This window comes from Ixodes scapularis, unplaced genomic scaffold, assembly GCF_016920785.2.
Source record: "Ixodes scapularis isolate PalLabHiFi unplaced genomic scaffold, ASM1692078v2 PGA_scaffold1__304_contigs__length_218370807, whole genome shotgun sequence".
In the NCBI taxonomy this organism is placed as follows: domain Eukaryota; kingdom Metazoa; phylum Arthropoda; class Arachnida; order Ixodida; family Ixodidae; genus Ixodes; species Ixodes scapularis.
In genome coordinates, this window is record NW_024609846.1 from 14,975,509 (window position 1) to 14,997,242 (window position 21,734).

General features: G+C 47.5%; 1 protein-coding gene and 2 long non-coding RNA genes across 3 annotated transcripts; all 3 read left to right on the plus strand.

Annotated features, from left to right (window-relative positions):
* Positions 1-7,631: 7,631 nt before the first annotated feature.
* On the plus strand, positions 7,632-8,109 carry LOC121046854. The gene is made up of 3 exons (XR_005798341.1): positions 7,632-7,754; positions 7,832-7,999; positions 8,072-8,109. It is a non-coding gene; the product is annotated as an uncharacterized LOC121046854 (long non-coding RNA).
* A 231-nt stretch (positions 8,110-8,340) lies between these two features.
* Positions 8,341-9,018, plus strand: LOC120841181. Its single transcript, XR_005715705.1, has 4 exons — positions 8,341-8,444; positions 8,506-8,604; positions 8,691-8,810; positions 8,879-9,018. It is a non-coding gene; the product is annotated as an uncharacterized LOC120841181 (long non-coding RNA).
* A 21-nt stretch (positions 9,019-9,039) lies between these two features.
* LOC115316872 lies at positions 9,040-13,262 on the plus strand. The gene is made up of 8 exons (XM_040212024.1): positions 9,040-9,167; positions 10,493-10,865; positions 10,949-11,113; positions 11,918-12,104; positions 12,272-12,516; positions 12,548-12,765; positions 12,875-13,023; positions 13,087-13,262. The coding sequence occupies exons 1-8, from the start codon at positions 9,040-9,042 to the stop codon at positions 13,260-13,262; spliced, it is 1,641 nt and encodes a 546-aa protein (XP_040067958.1).
* The last annotated feature ends 8,472 nt before the right edge of the window (positions 13,263-21,734 follow it).

The following is a 21,734-nucleotide window of genomic DNA, read 5'->3' on the forward strand; positions in this document are numbered from 1 at the left end:
GTGGCAGTTTTAACCCATATGCACATGGCACATGGGTTAAAACTCCGCTATCGTCGTCTTCGGTGTCCTCACTGAACGACGTGTCTGCTGAAAAAAAAGGAAAAAAGAAGTTTGTTCAGTTTAGAAATTGGCACATGACCTTGATGCGGGGATTCAAAATCAAATACTTTATTTATCCCATATAAAGAAAGAAGGCAGAGGTATAAAATCAACATTTGTGGGTTGTCGATACACGTCCTGCATGAAATTAATGAAAAGGATGATACCAGCCAAACCACAGTGAAGATGTAAGTTAAAACAAGCAGTCAAGATAGCAGTGAACTTCGCATTATAAGTGGGAAGTCGTACCCAAAAAGTAAACATGATAAAGGTATCCAGATCAATAAAGCAGTCATTGTCAAGTAAAGTGCTGTAGATGGAGAATTCAGGCTCCGTATAATGGGGAATGGTGGGCATGGTAGACTGCAATCACTAAATAGCTCCAATCACGAGATTTTTTTTGTTTGTGTTTTGTTTTGTAACTTTTGATTGCGGCAAGCGTTTTTTTTTTATTTTCACAAATTAGATCTGCCACCTAGACGAACTTATGTGGTAAATTACAATGTCATAGATTACAAATTCGCTTTTACGCGCCTGGAGAAAAAAAAACGACAAAACAAACGTATACAGCCGAGCACACACGTGTTCGGACGCCGCGGCCCGCGCTGGAAAGCACCAAAGCTTCGTGTCTGGGACTGACCCCCAACGCGAAGGCGAGTACGGACAAGCGCACGCACGGCGACGGCCTCCCGAGTACTGTGCGTCACTGGCAGCGCAGTGTAGAGCAATGCCGCTCCATTCACAGAGCCACGATGAAAATTTAGGCCTAGACACGAGTACTGACGAGCGCAAGCACGGAGACGGCCCCTGGGTACAGTTAATCAACGCCTGCCGCGCGCGCGTTCCACCGCTCATACAAACAACAACAAACAATCTGGGCATTTTTCCGCAGAAAGTAACTTCCGCCGTTTTAGCGAAATAAATAGGGTGCCTTCATGTACCGCTTTGCTAGAAGTAAATGACTACGGTATTGATTTTTGCGTACGCCATAACCACTACCATAGTCGAAGCGGAGGGTTAGTGAGATCGGCGTCCTACACCGGCACCGAAGGAGTTCACTGGCTTGCCAGTCGCTAGCTTTTTAGTATACACACTAACTCTTGCGACATATGCTGGATATCTACCACGCATGCAGAATTAAAATGGAAGCAGCTTTCCTTTTACCTTTAAACGGCTGGCTCAACAGAGATAGATGCCGCTTGGACCACGTACTCGTTAACAGAGAACGACTATGACGTCACGTCCACATAGCGGCTGATTTCCAGTGTTGCCGGGGCCTCGAGCGGCTTGTTTCGGTTTTGTCAACCGCGCCCCAAACAAAACTTTGAGGCGTCGATATCTTTAAAACTACGCGCAATACCGAGGAGAAACGAACACCTTGTAATTCAGGAACGCTGACTGCGCTAAAAATAGTCGTGATCCCAAAATCGAAATTATGGACCGGAGTTGCCTTTAATGATGCAATAAAAATTCACGCGCGTTAGATTACAAAAGCAAGCAGATCCGCTACGCGATGGCGATGCAAAGACCAGTGTGAATGCAGCAGTAGAGTGGATCGCGGCTTCCCATCAGTGTAGTATGTTTGGCAGTGTGGCATAATATGTTGGCAGCGGTGGGCCTCCCCGACGATGGCTCTTCGGCTGAGGAGCTGCGTTAATCCATCTCAAGTGTGCCTCTCACCGTATCCAGAGGAAAACCTTTCTTCTGTTATTAACGATAACTAAATCAAATTTCCTCGATTCATAAGGCTTGATCTCATTTTATATATCTATATGCTAGGCCAAACAAGTTGTCTTTTTTTTTTGTCTCGGTGCAATGCCTTTGTAGAAAAAGACATGTGGTTGCACATGCGTGGAACATGGGAACACACTTAAAGAAGCCTAGTAAAATACGGTGTTTGCTTTTGTAAAACCACTGATGTGATGTGAACAACAAAACTAATGACTGCGAGACGTATTTAATTTTGAAAAAAACTGAAAAATCGGAAAAATGCTAATTTTAAAGGGATAAGAGAAGTTTATGGATTTTTTCTTAAATATAAACGATATACAGTCTACCCAAACCTCAATAAATGCATCCCAGATATCTAGAATTCTATCCATGTCATATTTAAGTGGGACAAAAAAGCATTAAATATAAAAGTGCTTGTGGGCAAATTGCGAAAATGCGCCAAAAGTACAGAAAGAAACAAATGCGTTCGAATATTAATTGAGAACCTGTATTCTCGAAAGTTTTCCGCTGCTCGATCAGGATCACCTGGTTTTTTGGGTCGCAATTGCAATACGAAATGCGGCCAGGTGACGAACGCGTAGGTCGTCTGCCAATATCCCGCCCGCTCTGTCTGCTCTCCTCCTTGTCAAACGAAAATTTAATCCATGCGCACTTGCGGCCAATATCCTCGGGGGCCTTCCATGGTTTCAGATAAACCTTTCCTACAATCTAGACTCTCAATATTACCAGAGAGGTGTAATGACATTCTTTCGTAGAAGGAAAAAAAATTAGTTAATGAATTTCAGTGAAAAATTGAAGCCACAAAAAATGCGATGGAGAGGAAACGGCTAGCACTTCGCAAACTAAATGCGATAGCGGCCAACCTCACAGATTGAAACCGCGCACAAAAAGCAAATGACTGAAATTTACGCCTTTCTGGATCGCCGGGAATTCTTCAATACGGATTTGACTAATGTCGGGATTATAGCGGTTCCTCGTTATATTTGTACATAGAATATCAAGCGTTGAAAGTATTATTACAATTGAAAACTTTAAATCATACTTTTGGCCACGTACTGCCGTTTTTCGAGCCCCATCTTCTCTTAAGTTCAGACGTGGCCGGCGTTACAAGCTGACGGGGCCAATCAGAAGGCGCCAAGAGCAGACAATTAGTGTGTTTGTCATGATTTTGTTCCAGTTCTAACATCGCTGAACCAATCAAGGAGAAAATGTGAAGTGACTTGCTCTTTCGACGCATCTGGATGTCCCATTAGCTCGTAGCGTTGCCTGCGTCTGGACTTAAGACGAAACGAAGTATATACAGCTTTCACCCCTAAGCTGACAGTGCAGTGGGAGCTACTTGCTCACTGGGCCAATTAGCCGCTTCCTTTTTATCACCTGGCCCCGTTCTCTGGGCGTCGGTAATAGCCGATTCACACGACGGACCGAATCGCAATTTTCGTCCGCGGACCGTGTACCACGTGACCGGTACGTCACCGATTCCTGCGATCCGCGCCTCGTCCGCGGAGGCGCGGACTGATAAAGTCGAGTGCCTTTTGCACTCGCGGACGTTTGGCGGGAGCTTGACCTGGAACGTGTTTAGTCTGGCAACGGTAAATTGTTTTTTTGGTTTTTTGCTTCTGGGCGTTCAAAACAAAAATGGCGCATCGTTTCGTTTTGTGCGCTCGTTGGTTCATTTTGACGCGCGATTCTTGGTTCCACGAGTGAAAGAAACTCCAGAAACTTGTCTGGCTGACGTGACGCAGGCTTCGGTACTCCTCGGGGTCCGTGTCATGAAGCTCCCGTCAAAACTCGTCTAGCACGCCGCGGTAATTCTTGCACGCCCAATCAGGATTTCACCGAACAAGACCTCTCTTGTGGCTGTGGTGTGCTTGAGTGTTGTGCACGAGCGCGGAGTGCGTGAAGGCACCTCCAAACGTCCCTCCACGAGCCCAGATCTTCGTCGCGTCTACGCCGAAGCTTTCTCGAGCAGGACCATGCCTGTGTCACTGTCATGCTGTGGGTTAGTGAAGTTAGTGGCGCTTGGTGCGAAGCCTGCCCCGGTGTTTTGTCTCGAAATCTGCGTAACAGCGGCGTACAATTCTTAATCACGGTAGCGAACGTCGATTTCTCTCTTGGACAACGGTGCCACGGTGCGATGTTGGAGTTTCGCGGCACTGTGGGGTGTTGAACAGGATCGGTCTGTCCTCGCTGGCGTCTGCTCGTCGTCTCCCTCGTGTGGATGCGCTTGGGAGACGGATGAACCGCGGACATGTCATCACGTGATCAATCCGTCCGCGGATCAGTCCGTCGTGTGAATCGGCTATAAGTGCGGGAGCGGGTTCACGTGGGGAAAGATATACGATTGTATAGGATCCAACCAGCACGCAGGTTCCACGGCACTGACAGCTTAGTAGCGAATGATTGTAACGGAATAATTTCTTGCGTCCCGTGACTATTTTATTAGTTAGACCCGTGGTCATTATTACCTTTGGTTGCTCTTAAAGGGAAACTGCACCGCTTCCTGAGATAATCTATTTATGGTCATAACTCAAGCTATGGGGCCTAACCATCCTAAACAACAAACGCATTACATTCGTACATGGCCGAGTTTTCCATTAACATTCGTTTAGAAAGATTAACACTTTCGAAGCTAGCGCAGACACCAGACGGCGCTGTCACAAACGGCTAGCACTTCTTCCGGTTGCGCCATCTGGCGTCGATCTTTTAATAAGGACTTTAATAGAGAAATCGTCCACGCATGAATGTAACGTTTGGTTGTTTAGAATGCTTAAAGCCCAATTATTTTGTTATGACCATAAATAGACTACTACAGAAAGTCGTTTAGTGCCCATTTCTCAAACTCGTGGAATTGTTTTTCGTTGCACTATGTAACCATCTGTTCGTACGGACGATCTTTGCGTCGAAATAACGCATTGTTTCGCAGAACAGTGAAGCCTCGTGCCTATCCAGTTCCATTCGGGCGTCCGAGTTTGCATATTCCCGCGTGCAGGAGGCGGGGTATTCGAAAGACACGCCCTGTCGTTCTAATCCAGTGAAATACTCTAGAGTACTTCACAGGATTAGAACGGCAGGGCGTGTCTTTCGAATGCCCCTTTCTCCAGCACGGGGTTCAATCCCCTACCCCGTGGTTTGGGTGTGCGTGCAAGGCTTAGGTGCAACAAACACCTGTTGAAAGTACGAATATCCCAAGCTGAAGGCGTTACAATCGGAGGACCTTCCTACCGTTCTTGTCCTCTCCTTGATTCCGTTCTTCTCGACACCTATTGTTAGTGACAGGTTCAGAGTTCAGGGAAAGTTCCTTTCAAACCTCTGCACTTTAGCAGAGCGAACACTGGGGAGGAGTTCGCTCCACCTCCAGCGGTCGCTCTGCTAAAGTTGAAACAGGTGGGAGGAGCTCGTCCTCGAAACCTGCCACTGACGATATCTCTCAAGGTATCAATGTATGCAGCGTTCTCCGCCAATATCTCCTCGTACGATCTAGATATAATTGCAGTAGCTTACCGCGACCCTTGAAACCATCCCGTTCTGCGGAATCGTGTCTGTCCAATTATTCTAATGTTAGAATTGAATTATGCGTGCCAGTCACTTTTCTGGACCAAGCTAGAAAATATTTCCGAAAAACGATAGTGGGAGAGATAAAAACGAAATAGGCCGCGTTTAAGAATCATTATAATGATCCCTATTTCTTTTTTGAGGTACCATCATAATTTACCAATTCAGGACACCGTTTTTTTTTTGTAAATCAATATTCTTTTTACTTATGCGAAACTATTTGTGTCCCCTGGTGAACGCGGAATTACTTTTTTAAGCTACTTTGTTAAGCTGTCTCTTATAAGCGGGGTGTTTTTTTAAGCGTAACATATTTCTTTAAAAAAAGTCACGAAAGCTACACTTTTAAGGTTTGTGCAGGTAAGGTATACGGTCAGAAGACATAGTATGGGGGCTAAGTGTAACAATCAGTCGGCGAATTAAGTATAATTTGTTCATTACATCTTTAATTAGTAAAAGTTTGCATATTGTACGAATTATAAACTTGCTAAACCTCATCGAAAACCACTAAATCATTAATTTTTAGAGAGAATTCGAACGCCGGAGAAGAGCAGCAGTGTATTAAAGTTAGCACTCGTGCACCAAGAGCAAGGCTACCGGTGCGATAACGCGCCCAGGCTATTTATCCATCTCTTAAAGGGAAACTCCACTTCATTTTCTCCTGTGAGAAAACAATGCAACTCTCTTTATTATCATCTAGAGAGACCGCATGTCAAGTATTAGAAAGTAATACAATCTAAAAGACCGTGAAACCGGCCAACAAAGACTATGATGCCCGAAGACACCAAAATCCGCTAATTTAGCAGGCGACGTGCTGCGCAGCAAACAATGCATTTCCGTTTCCGTTGCTGACGTCTGTTACATACGTTTTGTTTTCTTGGTATTTTCTTTTCTAAGGAGCGCTGCCGCCGCTACCGGCGCTACCGGCGCGCTGCGCTGCCTCGGCTCTGGCTTCGGCCCACTGGCTCGCTCTGGCTCCTCTGGCTCGGCGCAGGCAGGCGGGCAGGCAGAGAACAGAGAGCCGCGTGCCTTTTTACAGTTTGCGCCGTGGTGTGTGCGGTTTTGACTGTCTCCGATGCCTGGCGCCTAGGTGTGATGGCCGGTAAAGGGCGGAAAGGCAGGGGCACGCGATGTTGTGTCGCCGCCTGTTCTCGCTGCCAGCTGAGCAGCCCGGGAGTTATTTTCCATTCGCTTCCTGCCGACACTGAACGTCGGAAACTGTGGACGGACGCCGTGCACCGATCGGGTTGTGAGAAGCCCCTGTCGCCGACGGCCCGGTTATTAATCTGCTCCGACCATTTCTTGCCGGAGTGCTATGAGCGAGATTTACGTTTATTAGCGGTCACTGGCTTCTCGACAAAGTACGCGAAGTTGAAGACAGACGCCGTGCCGTCCATCTTCCCTGGCAGAGCACCTTCCGAAGACAGCTCATGCGTGAAACGTCGTCGGACCCGAGTACGTACATTCGTCGGTTACTTAGTGCGTACTCAGTGCTCTCGAAAGCGCCAACACGTTGCATCGTTTCAGCAGAGTGCGAGAGATGACTGCGCGCATCGCCGCACTGCGCGCATTGCCGGCAAGATTGGAAGCGCAGCTCGCTTTTCATCTCTGGCTTCGCTCGCACTTCCGCTGAAACCGCACCGTCTGGCATGCGTTTTTACCTGTTCTATAAAAACCATGCGCGCTATAATCAGGAAACACAGTGAATATCCTCTTGTGAAACAGCTGTGGAGTTTCAAGATGAGCTATATGGAGAAACTAAAACGGCCAAGTTTTGCTAAAACTGATTGTTTTTAAATGTAAGGAAACTAAAGTGGGTAGGTTATACCAGCAATACCACTGTAGTACATGAGGCAACAGGCCCAAGGCTAATCTGTTGAGCAAACAATCGCTTTTGCCTCGTGTTCTCTTGAGGTACATTTGAGTCATGAAAACAACAAAAATAACTCCGCACTTGAAACCAAACAAAATATGGTTTTCAAGATCCAGTTTTACGAAATTTCTTTTATCAAATAAGGGATCTACAGGAATTCTCAATAGTTTTATGGCTAAAAAGTTCACACAGAAAATGAATTAGTACTGCCTATGTTGAAGTTTATTTGAACTGCTTCTGCACTTCCTATAAAGCAGGCTTTTATAGGATTTTGAGTTTCATGGCCAAATGAAGAGTACTAAATATTGTTTGATTGCGTTCACAGAGTGGAGACCAAGATACAGCTGGGCAACTCAGCAGCACAATCTTGGCACATGATGGTTTGCTGGCAGGCACTACACTGGACGACGCCTCTGACAGAGGCCCAGAAGCGCTGTCGTCGCAAAGTGAACCTGCTAGCCTCCACCTGGATCCACTTGGTGTAGAATGCCCAATCCCAGTATGTATTTTGGCCTCCATTGTTAGTGGTGTTTGGTGTGCCTGCAGATGCTATCACTTGGTGCACCACTCTTACAGGAAAGAGACCGAGCATGCAAGAGCAGCACATTGGCCACGGCAAGGGAAACTCTGCATTTGGATGTGTCGCCCAATGATGCCTCCGAAAAAGACCGAGACCATGAGGCATCACATACTGGACCTTCTGTCATCCAAGTGGATCCAGCTAGTGCAGAATGCCCAATCTCAGTATGTATTTTGACCTACATTGTAACGTGCTGTTTGGTGTGCCTGCTATCACTTGGTTCACCACTCTTACAGGAAAGGGACCGCACATGGAAGAACAGCACGTTATCCACAGCAAGGGAAACTGCATTTGGATGCGTCGCCCAGTGATGCCTCCGAAAAAGACGGAGCCCACGAGGCGTTGCATAGTGGACCTTCTGTCGTCCGAGTGGATCCAGCTAGAGCAGAATGCCCACTCCCAGTATGTATTTCTGCCTACATTGTTACGTGCTGTGTTTGGTGTGCCTCCAGATGCTATCACTTGGTGCACCACTCTTACAGGAAAGGAACCGAGCCACTTCAGTGGCGTCGCAGGTTGCAAGCTCGAGTGAACTTACGTGCGTGTATGTCATCCGGCCACCCACATGCAGTACATGGAGCCAGACATGTTCAAAAAGGCTAATAAAAGGTGCCTGCACAGTAAGAATTTTGAAGAATGTATCCTAAATATCACGATTTTCATGTTCCAGGTACACAGACGCCAAAGTCTTGGTATGTCAGCAAAGGCATACAAACAGAAAAACCTTCGCAAACATCGGTTGAAATTCAGGCGTCGACCACATCCTCCGGTATGTGATGCAGTGTCTTTACATAGGCTTACATTGGAGAGAAGAGATCATAACTGAATTTCATTTGCAATGCACTTTTGTTGCAGATGCATTGCACAGCTGTCTTCGTCCCGAGGACGAGTCCGTTTCGGAGGTGGCAGGCCCAAGTCCCCTGGGAGATGAGACCGGTGCCCCAGGACATCTACAAGCAGCAGAAGGAACTCAGGGTGAGCACTTACACGAAATTGGAACAAAACAATGAATAACTGTCTCTATGCTTATTCCTACTGTGTAGCAGAAGCAACCTTCGCACAACACGAGCAGCCACTTCAGCGGTGCTCTACGCCTATTAGTGGCACAGTCCCCAGCTCTTTGGACTTGGACGGCACTCCTCAGACTTCGCAGCCCGACACCGATCCTGTGGACATGAGCGATGAGGAGAGCAACTCTGAGGACATGTACAGCGATGCCCTGGACACCAGCTATCGGCCAAATGATTCGATCGACTCAGATGAGGAACTGGATTCTCCAGACACTAGTCCCTGGAACGACTCCGTGACCTCGGATGATGAAGGACCTGATGCGTATGTGCTCACTGTACCTTCTCGAAACCATAATTTTATGCTACAAATAGGATATAGCTTTGATGTTCTGGATTTCGAGTGTTAAGTCCTAAATGATCACCTAACACAGGGGCTTCAGAAGTATATCTGATGCGTGGGGGCAACATCCGGGGGCTTATGTTGCATCGTATAGTTCACCTCTCTCTCTCTCTCTTTATATATATACCGGGTGATTCAAGGAGACGGCAGGCTCTTTAAATCGACCGGAAAATTCGGTTTCCTAACCTATCGCGCTACGACTTTGTGCAGCGTTGCCCACAGATGGTGCATTTTTTTTGTAAAATTTGCGAAGAGCGAACTTACCTGAGGAAAAAGTAAAGAAAGAAAAAGGCTTAGCTCCTATGGAAACGCAGCGACGCCACCGGTCTTCAAACAACACGGTGCCGTTTCGCACAGGACACAAGAGATGACGCAACGAACGAGCGTACGGCGCCGAGAGCCGGCCTCTTTAGCAGACAATCTTTTCGACTCAAAAGCGGCGCGCGTTCCGCGGGCGGCGACAGTCGCAAAAACAAAAACAGGTGCGGTAACAACAGGGAACTGCACTGCAGTTCCTTGTGTGCTAAATATGCCGGCTCTCGGCGTCGTCTGCTCGTTCGTTGGCGGCAGTTGGCGTCGCGACCGTTTGCGCCATCTCTTGTGTCCCGTGCGAAACGGCGCCGTGTTGTTTGAAGACCGGTGGCGTCGCTACGTTTCCAGCCTTTTTCTTTCTTTACTTTTTCCTCAGGTAAGTTCGCTCTTTGCAAATTTCACAAATACAATGCACCATCTGTGGGCAACGCTCCACAAAGTCGTAGCGCGATAGGTTAGGAAACCGAATTTTCCGGTCGATTTAAAGAACCTGCCGTCTCCTTGAATCACCCGGTATATCAACAGCAACTGACGAAGCACAGTGCAGAAAACTGAAGGCTGCAGTCTGATAGAATCTTTGGAGATTGATTAGTGAGAACGCACATATTGTTCAAACAATGAATGACAACTTCAAACGAACGGATTAACAAGGCTTCCAAAGAAAGAATACATGTCACCAACTACTGATTAGCTTGTGGCACCTCGTCATCTATGGAGTGCAGCCTGCTTCAACAGCCTTACGGGTGGTGAGAGGGGGGGGGGGGTCGGAACAGCTTTTAGGGTGGGGGCATGCCCCCTGTGGTGTAGAACCTGTGGGGCAACTGCCCCCCTGGTTCCGGAGCCCCTGACCTAACAACGAGTGAAAGCGTAGAGGAAATGGAAAAAACACAGCTTCTGAAGCAAGTTTTAAATGCACTGCTTGTTTTGTTTTGCAGAGAGTGCAGCACCTCTGCCACGACCACCAACCCCGTGAAAGAAAGGAAGTTCATCGTCTGCGCTTCAATGCTCCTACAGTTGTTTTCGGTCTGTAGGGAATGCTTGGCTCCTACACATACAAGTTTGAAGGAACGGGGGACCTTGCTGCATGCCGTGACTGTGTGTGTAAGGGGCCACAAGACTGTCTGGGAAAGCCAGCCGAGGATTAATGGGAAGGCATTGATGAATCTTCTCCTACCCGCCGCCATTACATTCTCTGGGGCCAGTCCTACACGAGTTATTCGTCTCCTGAGCTCTGTAGGTGTTGCCGTTCTTCAAAAGAGCCAACTCTTCCTGATTCAAGGCTGTCTGGTGTTCCCTGCCGCTGCAAAGGTGAGTACACCTGCCTAGAGAATTGTTGGTCAAACATGTATCTCTTTGTGTTGAGATTGATGTTATATTTCTGTATTTCAAAGGTATGGAAAGAAGAGAAGACCACCCTCCTTACAGCGATGCGTGGCAGCAAGCTTCACCTGGCAGGCGACGGCCGTGCCGATTCTCCCGGCTACTCGGCGAAGTATGGCACGTACACGCTGCTGGAAACAAACATCAACAAAATCCTACACTTCGAGGTTATCCAGGTAAGAACTGGCTAAGTAGAAAATTGCCTACTTCAATTGAGTTATTTATCTTGTTACCTTTCGTTTATAACTAAGTAGAATATTTGTTTGGGTATTGTTTATGTAGAGTTGTGCGAATATTTGAATAGTAGTTTCGAAAGATACGATATTCGCTTCGACATGAACTGGACTATTCGCGTTTTTCGAAGTCTTGATTGCGGCGGGTTAGCTCCGTTGAGTGCACTTCTTACCGAGCATCAGTGCACTAGCAATGCCCGCGGAAGCGCGCTCCGCAAGTAACGCTTCTCTGCATTGCATCTGTGCTCGGTAAGAAGCGCACTCAACGGGGTAACCTGCCGCAATAAAGACTTGGAAAAGTATAAATATCGCAATTACGTGCTTGGAAGAAAAGCATACATCAAAGCGGGATGGTGCACGCGTGCCGGCTGTATTTGAAAATAAATGGAAAATTTGTGAATGTGTATATCTACATTGTAGAAAAATTTCAAAATTAAACAGACTGTTATGCAAGATTATAATATGTTAGGCAAAGATGCCCTTACAATCTGCATTCAGCATGCGCGATTCAGTATTTTTAACCCGAGATTAACGAAAGAACATTTTATATAGCAAGATTTGTAAATTCACTCAATTGGGTATAGTTGGCCATCTCTATAGGATTCATTTTATGTCAAATCCGTCGTTTACTTGTCATCCCAAGACATCAGACCTTCCGAGGTCACAGTTCATAAATATAGATAAATTAAACTCAGCTTTTAAATGAACAAGTGTTCTATATTTTGTTACCTTTTCTTTTTACATCAGTCAACAGAAGTCAAGTCCAGCAACAACATGGAAACCGAGGGCCTCAAACGTTCCTTCGACCATCTCCAGGGCTGGGGGTTCTGCCCGCATGTGCTCGTCACGGACCGCCACTTTGGGGTGAACGCCCTGATGAAGAGCAACTACCCCAACACCAAGCACCGTTTCGATGCATGGCATGTTGCCAAAGGTAACATTACCTTACCAAACGGATTACGTAGTACAAGTGATGCTGAACTTAGTTTTTAGCTAGCTTGGTGCTGCCATTTGTTTTAGTCTGTTGAACATATATGTATATTGTCATTCAAAATGCATTGTTACTCTGCTTGCCATGCACACACCTTTTCTAATTTTAAGGCATCGGGAGCAAGCTGGCCCTCGCGGGGAAAACAAAGCGCAACAGCCTGCTAAACAAGTGGGTCAAGACTGTCCGGGCACACGTTTACTGGTGTGCCCAAACCAGTGATGACAATGGTGCACTGGTGCTGGCCAAGTGGATGTCCTTGATGCGCCATGTGGACAATGTGCACCAGCATCCCGACCCGCTCTACCCTGCTTGCACGCATGCCCCAATCGTTGAAGAACGCTGTGTCTTCATAAGGGTAATGTTGACATATACCAGGGAATTTACAGTGTGCATCATCCTTACCATTTAACCTGGTGCTGTTTCTAACTGCAGGAACTGAGCCGTACGACGCCCTCGAAAAGGTGGTAATGTCACGACAGCTGCTGAAGGACATCCCTAAGCTGTCTGGAGATGGCCAGACGTACCGGCTCGAGTCCTTTCACAGCCTGCTGCTACGATTTACCCCGAAGTCGAGCCACTTCAGTCTGGAGGGCATGGAGGCACGGTAGGTTGAGATTTTGAAGTATTCTAGGGCAACGAGGTTCCCTTTTATGTTTGTAGAATGGTGAAATATGCTAAGGACATATTCTGCCTATTTTGCGTGGCCTTCACAGGACTGCCATTGCTGTCCTTCATTACAACGCCAACTCGGACCGAAAGCAGGCCACAACCAAGGATGGCAAGGACTGCTTTGTCCTGAAATTCCCTAAGGCGAGGAAAGGCGAGTGGGTCGTCAACCGAAAAATGGAGCCTGCGTCCTACGGTAAATGCAAACGTTTTTATTGACACAATGTATGTGACTTAATTCTTATCATTCTTGACCTAGACTACACCCAGAAGCTGTTCGGCTGCTTCCTGGAACTGGCAGAGGGAGTCCGTACCTACCAGGAGGCCCAGGCCACCTACGTTCCCCGCTCACGAGGGAGGCCTCTGTGCAGCGTTTCCCAGAGGCCGAACAAGGAAGCCGCCGTCCTGGCCCACAGGTCCAGGTTCTCGATTTAGCAGTATTGGAACCCTGTGTATGTGGCCGACGGAAACTGTTCCCTGATCCTTCCGACCACACAGCATGGGAGCCTGACACGTCGGCGACGGCCCAGCCTGCCCCAAATCCACCATACAAACTCCTTGTAGGCCGTGAACCTATATTTTCTGAAAAAGGTACATGCCATGTAGCATTTCGGTAAAACTTGCTTTACCTGAACTATCAAGTTGAGACACTCGCGAACCAGCACCCTTTCATTTCAATAACAACGAGCAAGACTAGTTTATTTTCCCCACAACTTGTATCTTTGGGGTCTGTCAGTTGCTGCACTTCGGCAACTCAGTTTGCCACAAAGGGCTTCCGTCGGTTTGCTGCCCCCTTGACCCAGTACGTTGGTACTGTGGAGTCCTTCCAGAGCCGCGTGGAAGCACTTTTCAGGTGTAGAGCTCTCGTGATTTGTGGGATAGGTGCGCACCAATTACGGCTTCCATCATCTTGAGTCGGAGCAGCAAAAGGTATTTAAGAGGGGCAACCCCGGATTTGGACATGAACAAGCTTGTGTTCACTTTCCCCGACTGAGTCTTTGTTGCCATGTATGGCACGGCGCTTTAGGCTTTTGGACTTCGTCTTGTCGCTTTTAAAATCTCGGGTGATCACTCCGGGGACAAACACGTCTCCAATGCAGAGAAGCTCCGTGCACCAGTGCTCCCACACAGCCTGCAGAGACTCCGGCTGGGGGTCATCTCAATTGACTCCGAGCTCCCGCAATCCCTGAAACATTATCTTGACGGTTGCTGTTGTAGGAGCCACACAAATCCAAACGGATCAAAGATTCTCGCCAACACTAAAAGCATGGACCTCTAGCTGTCCAGTCTTGATGACAAGAAATCGATGAGAGAGCTTATCATGTACTCAAACTGGTATGTCTGAGGATTCCAGGCCACTCCCAGGACCTTTCCGAGTCCTGAATGTCCAAGGTCGGCATCGGTGTGTTGGGTCTCTCCATCTTCTAACAAATCTACCAGTTCGAGGCCATTCGACATTCACTTGCAGGTCGCATATTCCGGCTTGATTCAAGATTTTCGCTGCCTCTTCATAGAGCCCCTCGCCTCCTGTCCACTATCAACACCAGTGACGGGGTCATCAATGTACAGTTGGCTCCGTATGGCGTCTGCCGTCTTTGTGAACTGCTCTAGCACGTTTTTGAGATGATGCTGTAATGTTGCAGATAGGAGAAAGGGGCTCGACGTCATGCTGAAGGACACGCGCATCGCCTGATATGACACAATTGGTTGAAGCTCTTCCCCGCATATCGGCATTCTCTCACACCGTATACGAACTGCACCACACTTCGATCGTTGTTCGAGAGAAACACTTGCAGGAAGGCTTTCTGAATGTCCGTGATGATCCCGATGTTCTGAGTGCGGAACTTGATGAGCAGGTCGATCAGCTCCAAATTCGAATTCTGCCCGCTTTCCAGAACTGTGTTCATTGAGAAACGACCTCCAGCGCTCGACAATGCGTCAAATACAACCCTCAATCAGGTCGTTCTGCTTTCATGACGTACGACCACATGGGTGCGGCATGTAGTAGGCTCGACTGCTTGCAGAGCCGTTTCCTTTTTTACCTAGTTCGGCATAGCTCTTTTTTACATAGTCTCCGATGCAGGCATAATGATCCTTGACTATCTGCTCACTGTAGCAGGCAAGTGGTTCGCTATCTAAGATGCCTTACCGCATATCTAGGTTGTAAGTTCCTCGGCCGTTTGAAGCGACACTTCGTACTTGATGATTTTGTTTCTGATGCTGAAGTATGGCTTCATAGTGAGAGGTTGTCGTTTGCTGTTCTTAGATTCCAAGGTGCCCCAGTGCCCAAACAAATCTGAGCTGAGCGGATATTTTTTTGTCGGTCTCCTCCCTCACGATGACCCCCATCACGCTCGTGGCCGACGAAGATTGTCGTAGACTTGGTTGTTCCGACCTGGCCCTGCGGGGTCCATTTGAATACCGTATCCACTGCCATCAGTTTGTGGCTCGGCACATCACGCTTCTGGTGACGACATCCCGGTAGTGATCGGCCCTGACCAGAAGTCCAATGTCATCCTCGACGGCTTTGCCAGGTAAGATGTCAATGATGTTCTTGCCCTCCATCTTCATCTGCGTCGTCACAACATCTGAGGGGGCCATCACAAGGTCAGCGCAGATGCAGGGCATTTTAGGAGCCTCCACCCGGACTTCTCTCCTGTCAAGCCGACTTCTAGCCAAAGCTCCACTTGGCGGCACATCACTTGATTGGCTGTTGCGTTTCCGTCGAAGGTGAAAATCCTGAGGTCCTCTTCACCCAGCACGGAGAGTTGCAGCCTCTCAGCTATGTCAAATCCGACAAACGTGCGCCGATTGCCACCATTCAAAAAAATGTCTGAGGAGCGTGCGCCCCTGACGACCTTCGGCCCACACATATTCCATTTGCAGGAACACCTGGTTCTTGCTTGCTCCGATTGTGTTGTCTTGGATTCTGAGCGATGACGGACTGCAAAACTGCTCCTTCCGCCACCTCCTTCACCACCATGATGGTTGCGCTCCTTTCTGCTTGTGTACTGCGTAGTGTCACATTGGGATTGCACATAACAGTGACGTGTCATCCACCACACCGTACACAGCTCAGTCATCTAGTGCCTCTGCATTCTCGTGATAAGTGCCTTCTTTTCGTGAAATGGAAACTGTGTTGTCAGGGCCTCAGGAACTCAGGACTCAACCAGCGTCCGTTTAGAATCAGATATTTAATCATCTGTCTCGAGCGCCCCTTCCTTTTCTTCATCGTCGTCTTTTCCGGCTCACGCCTCGCAATGACTATAGCTCCTAGCAGGCTAGCACATCTCCCCCTTTTAGCTAAGGGCTAAAGCGTACTATGGGTTTGACTACTCGGCCACTTCGGGTCACAACGTGATCGGAATGTGGGGTCCCATAGGTCGGCTCTGGTGTTCCTTCCGCAATCGCATCTCGCGGTGGAAGGTCAGGTGAATTGGGCACTGTCGGAATCGGGACGAGATGAAATCGGTTCCGACTGAGGTTCCCATCCTGTGTGTTGACGGAGTAGGACCTTGGAGTGTCCACCGACGACTGCACTATTCCAGTTTCGCGTCGATCGGTTATCCACACTCTATCCTCAGGCATCAAAGGTTGAAGCCGGCGGACACCGTGTTGTCGGTCATAGTTACGCTTCTGATTCATGATCCTACGTTCTTCCCAAAGATTGAGGGCTTCTTTATCTACCTGACTTGGCTGAAGAAGGGAGTCAGCCGTTGGTAGAGAAGTACGCAATCTCCGTCCCATTAACAACTCTGCTGGACTGAAGCCGTTACCCAACGGTGTCGAGCAGTAGGCTTGTAACGCGACGTAGCTGTCCCCAGTTCTCTTCAATCTATGTTTGATAATGCCAACAGCAACTTCCACGAAGCCATTACTTTGGGGGTAACGTGGGCTGGATGTTCTGTGTTCAAAACTCCAAGTTTCGGCGAACTTCTGGAACTCTGACCCTTGTATTTTTCGGAATTGTGGTCCGTTATCACTAAAGACTACTTCAGGTGTTCCATGTCTTGCAAAGAAAGACTTCAAGTGAGTTATTATTGTAGTCACCGTCAGACTGTTGAGAAGTGCAATCTCTGGAAACCTTGAAAAGTAGTCGGTGACGAGGAGGTAGTCTTTTCCTTCCAAGTAAAACAGATCCATTGCGACTTTTTGCCATGGTCGATCTGGAAACTTTGATGGAAGCAGTGGTTCGTGTCGGTTGTGTGTTTCTTGGATGCACTGTGTGCATGTGCGTACCACATCTTCCACTTGACGGGAAAGTCCAGGCCACCATACAGACTGTCGGGCACGCGCCCTACACTTGGTAATGCCTTGGTGTCCTTCGTGAAGTCTATGTAGGATGTCACTGCGCATTGACTGAGGAATAATAATGCGGGATCCTCTCATGAGGAGACCGTCTTGCAAAGCTATTTCTGACCTATGAGGCCAGTAATCCCTGCAGTCGGTTTGAACCCCATTCCGTGTCGGCCAGCCTTCTTCACTGTACTCAACCAGCGTCCGTTTAGAATCAGCCATTTAATCATCTGTCTCGAGCGCCCCTTCCTTTTCATCATCGTCGTCTTTTCCGGCTCACGCCTCGCGATGACTATAGCTCCTAGCAGGCTAGCAGAGAAACGGCGGTTTTCTCGGTGCAGGACGTCTCTTCAGACTCCCAGCGACATCCCAGAAGTGTAGGCGTCCGGGCCGTGATTGTCCATGCGACGAAACACGTATGTATTGTCTGCATCGGTTGTTGTGGTAAGCGCCGCCGCCGTTGCAACTCGAGGTTTCTGCACTGTCGATGTCGCTCCGCCAGCGGATACATGCCCTCAGTTACCGGTGGCATCCTTTCACGGCATTCCACCTCATTTCTCAAAAACCTCGCAGCTCATCCTCCAGGTATGTTGAATGCGCGTTTACCCTATGGCTGTACTCCAGGCCCACATCGGCTAGTATTGTTTTACGCAACAGCGTTAGGAGCAGCACTCCATACATTCTCTCTTCGGCCTCGAGGCTGTGAACTTTTTTGAGGCTGTGAACGCCCAGAAACGTTCAGCCTCTCAATGTTTCTGGAGTCGTGAACCGCTCGGACAGCCATCGACTGCGACATGATCCTTGACAATTAGGTCCGTTTGGCCGAATCTTTGGGTAAGAAGGTCGAGGGCAACCTTGTAGTTTTTGGTTGTCAGTTGGAGTTTCTCGATCGCTACGGCAGTCCTACCAATGAGGTAGCTTTTTATGTGCTTATATTTCGCAATGCCGGAAAGAGACTCGTTCTGATGGATCGTTGTGTTGAATTCACCCCAGAAGTCAGGCCATATGCGAATGCCTCCTCCGAATTTCGCGATCTCCAATTTCAGAAGCCTGTCGTCAAGGTATGGTTAAATGAGGGCTGTCCTGAGTTGCTGCCAGGTGTCGAAGAACCAGATGTTGTATTGCTCCTTGTTTTGTGCTCCCTGAGCTTCCGCTTCACCCGCCCTTCGGCTACGCTCATGAGTTCCACATACCATTCCATGCCACTCACTTCCTCTTCTAATGCTTCATCTTTGATTGACGGCTCAATTTCTCTGTCAATCTCCCTTAGGTAAGCCTCTTTTAGAAGAATATCAAGCTTTTCTTCCAGCTCGCATATTTTAGTTTGGTCTGAGGTCAGCAGGGTGCCGATCTTGTTGATCACTTTCGTTGTGGCAGTGAGCAGTGTTGTTCTTTGTCTTTTGAGACACTAGGCACTCTCCTGGCTCGCGGGCAGCATGTCCTGGTTGTAGTTATTAAACCAAACCCACATAATCACGCGAATTTCATGCTCACACGAACACACAAATAGAGCACCCGAGACATGCCACTTTCTTTGTGGAAATATTTGCATACTGCGCTTTCTGTCAGAATCAGATGCACAGTGGCGTACTCCACATGACCCCAAGCTGGTGTGCGTTATCCTAACTAAACACTGATTGTGTCCTACTACCTACACATTACAGGCTATATCAAATTGAATTTGTGGTGCCTCAAACATCTGTTTTAAACAGCTGGTCTTACTTGTTCCGATCCCTAGCCGCTGGCTCCAAGTATGCCGGCTCATAGATTTTCAGCTTCTCGTAGGCTATATCGAGTAGACTCTCGTCCAAGCAGACGAGCCCAAACAGCTCGTCTCCAGTGATGCAGCGACCTAAGCAGTTCCGTGCGACACGTGGAACATCGCGGCAGCATTGCCCTTCTTGTAGGGGACAGTTTTCACAGGTGCATCTGGAAGAGTGTACAGTAACGAAACATTATATTTTTAGCATCCTTTGTGTTTCAGCCCTGTATTTACTAAACTATTTCAGATGTTTGCTTTGGTATGTCTATCGATCATGAATATTGGTGTATGTAATATGTATGGACAATTAAAACAGTATTTGTAGCATATGCCTCTGCCTGTTCTCCCCGATTTTTAGACATATCACTTGCAATGAAATATTGACATAAACAAGCGTCCAGATTCAATAATGAACTTCACTGGACTTGTGACTCCTCGCTCTCGTTCCTTTCTCGTTGTTCCCTTGCTGGCAAGGGAGGGTCGTAGGCATAAGGATCTGGGACGTATATGGCCCCTTGCCTCATAACTCCAAAATCCACTTCAGGCGGCAGGCTGTCGTCGTCGGACATGGATGCTGGAAGTAAAGCATCTTAATTGGACATGAAGGCTGATTGAAGAGGTACAGATTTAATTTATCATGCATGCCTGGCAAGTTATTATTAAATGTACCACATGTCTGGTGGCAGCCTCAATGGGGTACTAGAAGTTTTCTAAAATGGTGCTAACATGATGCCAGGTAAGCAGGAAAAAACCTTGGTGGGCACGACATTTCGCAAAATTACGACATAAAAATATTTGGTGGGCGCAATATTTTACTAATTTGGTGGATTCATCTGTATTCAATAGCATGGGTAGTTTAGTCGCGTGATAAATTTTCCAAATTGAGAAATTCGCAAAAACAGTCGTTTCTAGTATGTGCCATAATTCTGCATGCTGCTGGGAGTGCTGGTAACAATTTTTATGCGAGAATGTGACCAGTAAAATACATATTCGAGGCAAGGTTCTAATTGACACGTCGAGTCCCTGATGTTTGCGAGCCATTCTTTTTTTTTTTTTTGGGGGGGGGGCATTTTTACAATTGCTTACAAGCTAATCCGTTACTTGTGCGGCGACGGTATCTGAACAATCTGCTAACAAAATTAAAGCACATATACCAATTTGTTACCTTACCTATTGCACCCCGCAGTACGTACGCAGACTGTTGTATATCATAAACGCGCGCTGTATCGGGCATTGCAAAAGCATAGCGAAGGCTCCTTTGAAAGTCTAAACCGTCTGTCAGACATTCCGCTCTCTCAGTTCTTAGCCGCTTCGCGAGAACGAGAAAATCGACTGGCTGCCGGATGACATCGCAGTTTGACATGGGAGCGACTTATAGTGCAACACTTTTTCAAGCTAAACGCGATAGCTTGCGACCGCGATCTTTCGTCATTGTCAGCTTACACGATGAAGAGGCCAGATTTTTTTCACGAAACGCTCCAACGAAGTAGTTAGCTTTGATGAATGCAGCGAACTATTTATCGTTTCTTTTAGCAGAAACGAACGAACTTACGAACGAACTCACCACGTCTTTGCTCAAGCAAAAAATGAGCACAACAAATCAGTTTCCATAAACGTTGCTACACTCTTTCCTTTCTCAGACTCATCACAACATATTCTCGTCTTCAGCTTCTACAAATTCCTACAAAGTATACCTGCGCAAAAACTTGCCTTTTGTAGTAGGAGCCGGGGAAAAGGAACGACGGGTGATGCTTCGACGACGCTACGGACGTTTGTGCGGCACATGTCAGCGTGTCAGCATGGTAGATCACGTGATTCCTTGTATCCCACGTGGGTGCGTATACACCTGACGTCGAGGCTACAATGTTGCCCGGCTGCGCCCAGGTTTCGGTTTCGGTTTGCGATTATGGTAAATGACAAGATCGCACGAAAAATATTTGGTTTTCACGAGACAAACGCTCTAGGGTTGTTTTGGAGCATTTTTCACGTTTATATCACCCACTATCTCAAAATTTCCGAAATCGAGCGGAGTTGCCCTTTAACAAAACCCCAGCATTTTACCTCTTGAACGAGTGCTACCTTTAGCGCGCTTCTGATCAAAACATCCAACGGGTCAGAACACACTTCCAGTCTAAACATTCCCTAGTTTACATCCCACTAGAGTCAGAATATCCATAGTGTCAAAACATCCATCCGCGTCAAAACATCGCTCGAATGAAGACGTCCAACGAGTCAAAACATCCATCCCTGTCAAAACATTCATAGAGTCGAGCGATCCACAGACTCAGACCAACCATGAAAGGCAAAGCATCCGTCCGAGTCAGAACATCCATCCGAGACAGAACATCCCTCGAGTCTAAGCGTCCATTCAGTCAAAACATCTATCGTTGAACGAGGTTGCCGCGGAGATAATGAATGTAGTTTCTCATTGGCCATGATATCACGGTGAATGATTTGACACGGTCAATGCGATATCACTCAAAACTGAACAAATTGCTCGATGGATCTGAGAAAGTCATCAAGATCCGCAAATTCGGCTCTCTACAATACGCGAAATGTAGTAGCCCCAAGTGTGTCCGCCTCGCCTAATCGTGAAAACCTGGGCCCTCGAAAATACATGGTTTTACGGTGTTTCGATGTTCGACGTCACGCTAAGAAAAGGAAAGTCGTCAGCTCAACTTTCCAAGAAAATTTTATAGAGACTCCGTGTTCCAAATTGAAAAATATTTTCAGTAATTTTTCTATTTCGGAGGCCAAAATTATATGATTGAAGTGTGTTTTCCTCAAGCACCAACACAGATTCTGCTTGTATTTCATGTATAATGAGTTATGCACAAATTTAATGTTTT

Excerpts from the sequence above, each read along its gene's own strand:
- LOC115316872 (XM_040212024.1), top strand. The coding sequence starts at position 9,040 with ATGTACAGCGATGCCCTGGACACCAGCTATCGGCCAAATGATTCGATC. Across the intron at positions 9,168-10,492 it reads GATGATGAAGGACCTGATGC|AGAGTGCAGCACCTCTGCCA; the intron begins GTATGTGCTCAC and ends TTTGTTTTGCAG. Across the intron at positions 11,114-11,917 it reads TACACTTCGAGGTTATCCAG|TCAACAGAAGTCAAGTCCAG; the intron begins GTAAGAACTGGC and ends TTTTTACATCAG.